Source organism: Drosophila albomicans, chromosome 2R (assembly GCF_009650485.2).
Source record: "Drosophila albomicans strain 15112-1751.03 chromosome 2R, ASM965048v2, whole genome shotgun sequence".
In the NCBI taxonomy this organism is placed as follows: Eukaryota; Metazoa; Arthropoda; class Insecta; order Diptera; family Drosophilidae; genus Drosophila; species Drosophila albomicans.
Window position 1 is genome coordinate 30,978,352 of NC_047631.2, and position 6,216 is coordinate 30,984,567.

The window sequence follows — 6,216 nt, forward strand, 5'->3', positions numbered from 1 at the left end:
CACACATAAGAATAGAGTATGTTTCGAAATATATATCAAATAGATATAGTAAATGTAAATTCTCGAATTTTTTCGCATTTCACAAAAGTAAATGGGGAAACGATTTGTTGTGTGTGTGTGTTTATCAAGTTGAGGCAATTGACATATTAATATGATATGGTAATATGGTAAGTATGTGCCTATAAAAGTAGCCCATCATTAAAATATGAAGAAGTCAAGCTCTTTATATTTAAATGGATTCTTTCAACAGTTCATATTGCTGTTATCTTGAATTCTTATAGCGTAATTGCTTCTTAAGTGAGATTTTCATTTACAATTAAAAACAATAGTATATACATATAGGAATAAATATAAGAATAAATAAGTGAAAATATATTAAACGCTTAGTTACCATATTTTTATGACTGCCTTATTTTATGGCCATCAATGTAGTTCGTAGTTCAACGTATACGCAATTCTAAAACATTTCGCCAACTATGTTTGAAGGACTGTACAGTGTACACATTTCTGCCATGCACTGTTGTAATGTATTGAAATACATTGTTATGCTTATGTAAATGATTTGTTCACTCTACAATGTTGTAATCGTTTAATATATGGGACAGGTTTATCGTTGAGCTAGGAATGTTTTTTAACGTTTAGTTATTAATTTACCTAATTTGCTTTTATCAATTCTCTTAGAATTCTACTTGGCAAAATCAGTTGAATTTTCGCCATATATAAAGCCAAGAAAATTTCTTGGAAGTAGTGCAAAATGTGGTCAGTAATCGTCTCATTGGGCTTGGTGTCCATCGTCAGTGCGGAGTACTTTGAGTGCCATTCCGACGAGATTGACAAGACTCGGAACGCGGTGCAGAACCTTTGGCCTAATACCCAAATGTATTATCACCTCTCCAGCGAATTGAGCGACAAGGAAAAGTCGAATGTTCGCTCTGCGTTGGCTGTGTTTAACGAGAAGACCTGTCTGAAGTTCGAGGAGGTGGAGGAATCATCACCGCTTCACTATGTCTACTATAACAAGTCAAATGGGTGCCAGTCACATGTGGGTTACAACCCGTTTCACAAGCCACATGTTGTACATGTTAACGAGTATTGTTTAAGTCATACGGGTATTATCCAACACGAGACGCTCCATGCGCTGGGCTTGCATCATGAGCAGAAACGTCAAGATCGCGATCAACATGTGATTATCAATTGGGCAAATATTGAACACGGACAGGCGTATAATTTTCAAATCGAACGTGGAACCACCTCTTTCGGTGTGCCCTATGACCTCAATAGTGTTATGCACTATTACAAAAATGCCTTTGCCAAGGATCGCAGAATTCCGACTATTTATGCTAAAGTCAATGGAAAGCCGGTGGAGAGAGAGATGGGCAATCTGCTGGGTCCTTCTGAGGGTGATCTTATCAAAATACGCAAAATGTATAATTGTTAGGCTAGATGGACAGACGGACAGACAGCCAGACAGATGAGTTTTATTATTTTTGAATAAAAATGATATTTTTGAATATATGAAAAACAATGCTTGATTTATTTCGATTCATTCTCTAGCATTAGAATTTAAGCATCACACAAATCACAATAAGAACAGAATATATATGTTTACAAATATGTAAATATTATATATTTATTAAATAGATATAGTAAATGTAAATTTTTGAATTTTTCGCATTTCACAAAAGTAAATGGGGAAACGATTTGTTGTGTGTGTGTGCTCATCTAGCTGAGCCAATTGACATATTAATATGATATGGTAATATGGTAAGTATGTATATATATAAAAGTAGCCCATCATTAAATTATGAAGAAGTCAAGCTGTTTATTTATAATTGGATTCTTTCAACAGTTCATATTGCTGTTGCTATCTTGAATTCTTATAGCGTAATTGCTTCTTAAGTGAGACTTTCATTTACATTTAGAAACAATAGTAAGATAAGTGAAGATATTTTAAACGCTTTGTAACCATATTTTTACGGCTCTGCCTTATTTTATGGCCACCACTGTAGTTACATTACGTATACGCATTTCTAAAATATCTCGCTAACTGTGATTGAAGGGCAGTACCACATTTCTGCCATGCTTGTAATGTATTGAAATACATTGTTATGCTTATGCAAATGATTCGTTCACTCTACAATGTTGTAATCGTTTAAAATATGAGGCAGGTTTATCGCTGAAACAATTTGGTATTAGGAATGCGTTGCTAACGTTTAGTTATTAATTTATCTAATTTGCTTTTATCAATTTTCTTAGAATTCTACTTGGCAAATTCAGTTGAATTTTCGACCTATATAAAGCCAAGAAAATTTCTTGGAAGTAGTGCAAAATGTGGTCAATAATCGTCTCATTGGGCTTGGTGTCCATCGTCAGTGCGGAGTACTTTCAGTGCGATTCCAACGAGATTGACAAGACTCGTAACGCGCTGAAAAACCCTTCACGACTTTGGCCTAATACCCAAATATATTATCACCTCTCCAGTGAATTGAGCGACGAGGAAAAGTCGAATGTTCGCCGTGCGTTGACCTTGTTTAGCGAGCAGACCTGTCTGAAGTTCTTGGAGGTGGAGGAATCATCACCGCTTCACTATGTCTACTATAAAAAGTCACCCAAAAGGTGCGCCACATATGTGGGTTACATACCGATGTTCAGGCCACATGTTGTACATCTTACCGAGGGTTGCTTAAATCATACGGGTCCCATCCAGCATGAGACACTCCATGTGCTGGGCTTGTATCATGAGCAGAGTCGTCAAGATCGCGATCAGCATGTGTTTATCGATTGGGCAAACATTGAACGCAAAAAGTGGAATAATTTTGCTATCGTCAAGGGAACCACCTCCTACGGTGTGCCCTATGACTTCGATAGTATTATGCACTATCGTAAAAATGCGTTTGCCAAGAATGACAGCATTCCGACTATTTATGCTAAAGTCAATGGAAAGCCGGTGGAGCGAGAGATGGGCCAACGGCTGGCTCCTTCTGAGGGTGATCTTATCAAAATACGCAAAATGTATAATTGTTAGGCTAGATGGACAGACAGCCAGACAGATGAGTTTTATTATTTTTGAATAAAAATGATATTTTTGAATATATATAAAACAATGCTTGATTTATTTCGATTCATTATCACATTCTCTAGAACAGAATATATTATTTATGTTTACAAAATATATTATATATTGATCAAATAGATATAGTAAATGTAAATTTTCGAATTTTACGCAGTTCACAAAAGACGCACAAAAGTAAATGGATGTTGCGTGCGCTTATCAAGCAAAGGCAATTGACATGTTAATATTATGCATTAAGGTGTGTTCAATTTGCACCTGCAACAAGCGCGAGTCCAATGCCCATCCATGTAATATGGTAAGTATGCATTGCAACACTGGTGGCTATAAAAAGTAGCTGCACGAAGAAGATAGGCTAGTTTATTAGATCCTTTCAGCTGTTGATATTGTTTGTGTTGAAATAGCTTTTCGATTTACTTTCACCATTTTTCATGGCTTGCTTCTCTATTAAACTAATTTTGAAATACATTTATTTATTCTGAAACCTGCAAATCATGCACTCAAATTATTTTAAGCGCTCACCAACTATATTTTATCTACTATGCTTCACATTACGTATACGTATTTTCAAAGCAGTTCACCAACTAATTCTGCAGGTCTGCGCCACTTTTTTTGTCCTGGAGTGTGCTTGTAATTGGATTGAAATACATTGTCATGCACATGAAAATGATTTGTTTACTTTACAAGTGTGTAATCATTTGATATATGGGGCGTATACTCAACGGATAGCGGGTTTATCGTTGAAACAAGTTGGCATTAGGAATGCGTTGCCAACTTTTAGTTGATAATGTTTCTAATTTGCATTTTTCAATTGCAAATGCACTTTAATTTTTGGCATATAAAAAGCGTAGAAAAGTGCTTCGAAGTTGTGCAAAATGTGGTTAGTAATCGTTTTACTGGGCTTGGTGTCCATTGTCAGTGGCGAGTACTTTGAGAACTATTACAACGAGATTGACATAGATGATGAGCTGGCAGACATGAAGACTCGCAACGCGTTGCAAAACCCTTGGCAACGTTGGCCCAATACCCAAATGTATTATCGTCTCTCCAGCGAATTGAGCGACGAGGAAAAGTCGAATGTTCGCTCTGCGTTGGCCGTGTTTAACGAGCAGACCTGTCTGCAGTTCGAGGAGGTGGAGGCATCAGCTCCACGTCGCTATGTCTACTACAAAAAGTCACCCAATATGTGCGGCACACGAGTGGGTTACAATCCTGTGCCGCTGTTGGGCGGCAGCTCTCACGATGTCGTCCTCACCGGGCACTGTTTAAGTAAGGCGGGAATTATCCAGCATGAGACATTGCACGTGCTGGGCTTGTATCACGAGCAGAGTCGTCACGATCGCGATGATCATGTCGTCATTGATTACGATAATATTCCACGCAAATATTGGTCACAATTTATGGCCATGTCGGATTCAGCAACCACCACCTACGATGTGCCTTATGACTTCGAGAGCGTTATGCATTATCCGAAGAACGCATTTGCCAAGGATCCCAGCAAGCCAACTATACGTGCTCTGGTCGATGGAGCGGCGGTGGAGCGAGAGATGGGCCAAGTGTTGGCGCCTTCTGAGGGCGATCTATTCAAAGTGCGCCAGATGTACAATTGTTAGACAAGTATGAATGAATAAATTAACGGTTTTGAGCGCCTATATTTATATTTTTTATTTCTTCTTTTTTAATGGCAAATAGTAAATAATATGCTAAATATTACAAAATACTTATGTTAAAAATTGTGAATGTTAATTAAGAAATACATTTTGATGGGAAAATCGCCTACTTACTACGAATATTATTTGTTTTGGCTCACAATCTGGTATATTTTTTACATTATGGTATAATTTAAATATAGTACTATATTAATATACCAAATATAGTCTTTAGTATATTTATTTTTTGTGGTTTTTGAGAATATTTACCCATTGTTTTGCTTTCATTACTTGTTTCTATAAAGTATTGTAATGTTTTTCGTTCCTTCCTTGATTTTTGATTCCGCTTCGGATAATTATTTCTTAATTTTGGTTCTTTTAGTTAACTGTTTTATTTTGTATGCAGTTTAATATCGATTTCTTGTTAAAAATTAAATATTCTCAGATTTATTTTTAATGTGCCCTTAACAACTTTTTAAGTCACCGCAATTTAATTTCATTCAGCTGATACCACATACATTTAACCTAATACCAAAGAAGGTAATTCTTTCAGTGTTCCTTTAGCTTCACCGCTAAACGATTAGAAACTAATTACCCGAGCAATTGCAAAGTTGTGTTCGACTAGATTTAATTATTTTGATACCTTTCATTGGGAAAGCAAGTATCTTGCTGTCGAGCAAGCTGGCTTGAAGAGTTTTTAACTAAATCATTAAGAAATTCAATAGATAAAGTAATTACATTTGTAGCTACTAAATCTAGATTCAATAAAAAATGATTTAAATGATTTAAAGCATAACTGATTAGGAAAACTCGAAGTTTTCTAGACAACAGCATCTAATATATCCAATATAATATCCTGTCGCTGCGTGTAATCGCATTTCTAATCGATTTCATCTAATTTCGCTAGAGTGTAAATGTAAGTGTCAGTTAACTAAATGGAGAATGGGCAAGGCGTCAGAGGAAGGGGTGTAAGAGGGGGAACTTGTGCTGATCCTGGGCAGGCAGCCAAGGCACTTAATGTGCTCTCTAAGTGCTTAAATAGTGCGAATGTCTGGATGCCGCCGTCTAAGTAACTGTCCATTATACTTCTAGACTGTCTGCGTGCATGTAAATGGTTGTGTGCGAGTGTGCGTGTGTGTGGGGAGAAGTCCTTTTAATTGACACATATCGAAAGCTATGGAAACGGTTGCTGCACTAATCAATATTGTTTTCTATATGGCAACGTGTTGAAACTTGTTTGTTTAAATGTGTCTAACGGTAACCATAAAATCCATCGATGCTGTCTGAAGAGCATTTGCATACGAAATGTGCGCCGGCAAAAGAGCGGGATAGAGAGAGAGAACAAGGGAGAGAGAGCAGAGTTCGACACTGGAAAGCTTTTCGAAAGAGAGCCTGGAAGCGAGCTCGCATGTTGACTAAATTTGTAACCACTGTGCGCCAGCGACGCAACAGCAAAAAGCTTTCGCTCTCTCTCTCTCTCTTAGGGGAGCTTTTGGC

General features: G+C 37.1%; 3 protein-coding genes across 3 annotated transcripts; all 3 read left to right on the forward strand.

The window, feature by feature from the left end:
- Positions 1-70: 70 nt before the first annotated feature.
- Positions 71-1,463, forward strand: LOC117576637 (hatching enzyme 1.2-like). The gene is made up of 2 exons (XM_034261563.2): positions 71-167; positions 682-1,463. Exon 2 carries the CDS (start codon positions 755-757, stop codon positions 1,436-1,438), a length of 684 nt encoding a protein of 227 aa, XP_034117454.1. The 5' UTR covers positions 71-167; positions 682-754; the 3' UTR covers positions 1,439-1,463.
- An 866-nt stretch (positions 1,464-2,329) lies between these two features.
- On the forward strand, positions 2,330-3,044 carry LOC117574443 (zinc metalloproteinase nas-11-like). The gene has a single exon (XM_034258280.2). The coding sequence runs from the start codon at positions 2,330-2,332 to the stop codon at positions 3,023-3,025; it is 696 nt and encodes a 231-aa protein (XP_034114171.1). The 3' UTR covers positions 3,026-3,044.
- A 901-nt stretch (positions 3,045-3,945) lies between these two features.
- Positions 3,946-4,683, forward strand: LOC117574444 (zinc metalloproteinase nas-4-like). The gene has a single exon (XM_034258282.1). It carries the CDS (start codon positions 3,946-3,948, stop codon positions 4,681-4,683), a length of 738 nt encoding a protein of 245 aa, XP_034114173.1.
- Positions 4,684-6,216: the final 1,533 nt, after the last annotated feature.

Coding starts and splice junctions, on each gene's coding strand:
- LOC117576637 (XM_034261563.2), top strand. CDS start 755: ATGTGGTCAGTAATCGTCTCATTGGGCTTGGTGTCCATCGTCAGTGCG.
- LOC117574443 (XM_034258280.2), top strand. CDS start 2,330: ATGTGGTCAATAATCGTCTCATTGGGCTTGGTGTCCATCGTCAGTGCG.
- LOC117574444 (XM_034258282.1), top strand. CDS start 3,946: ATGTGGTTAGTAATCGTTTTACTGGGCTTGGTGTCCATTGTCAGTGGC.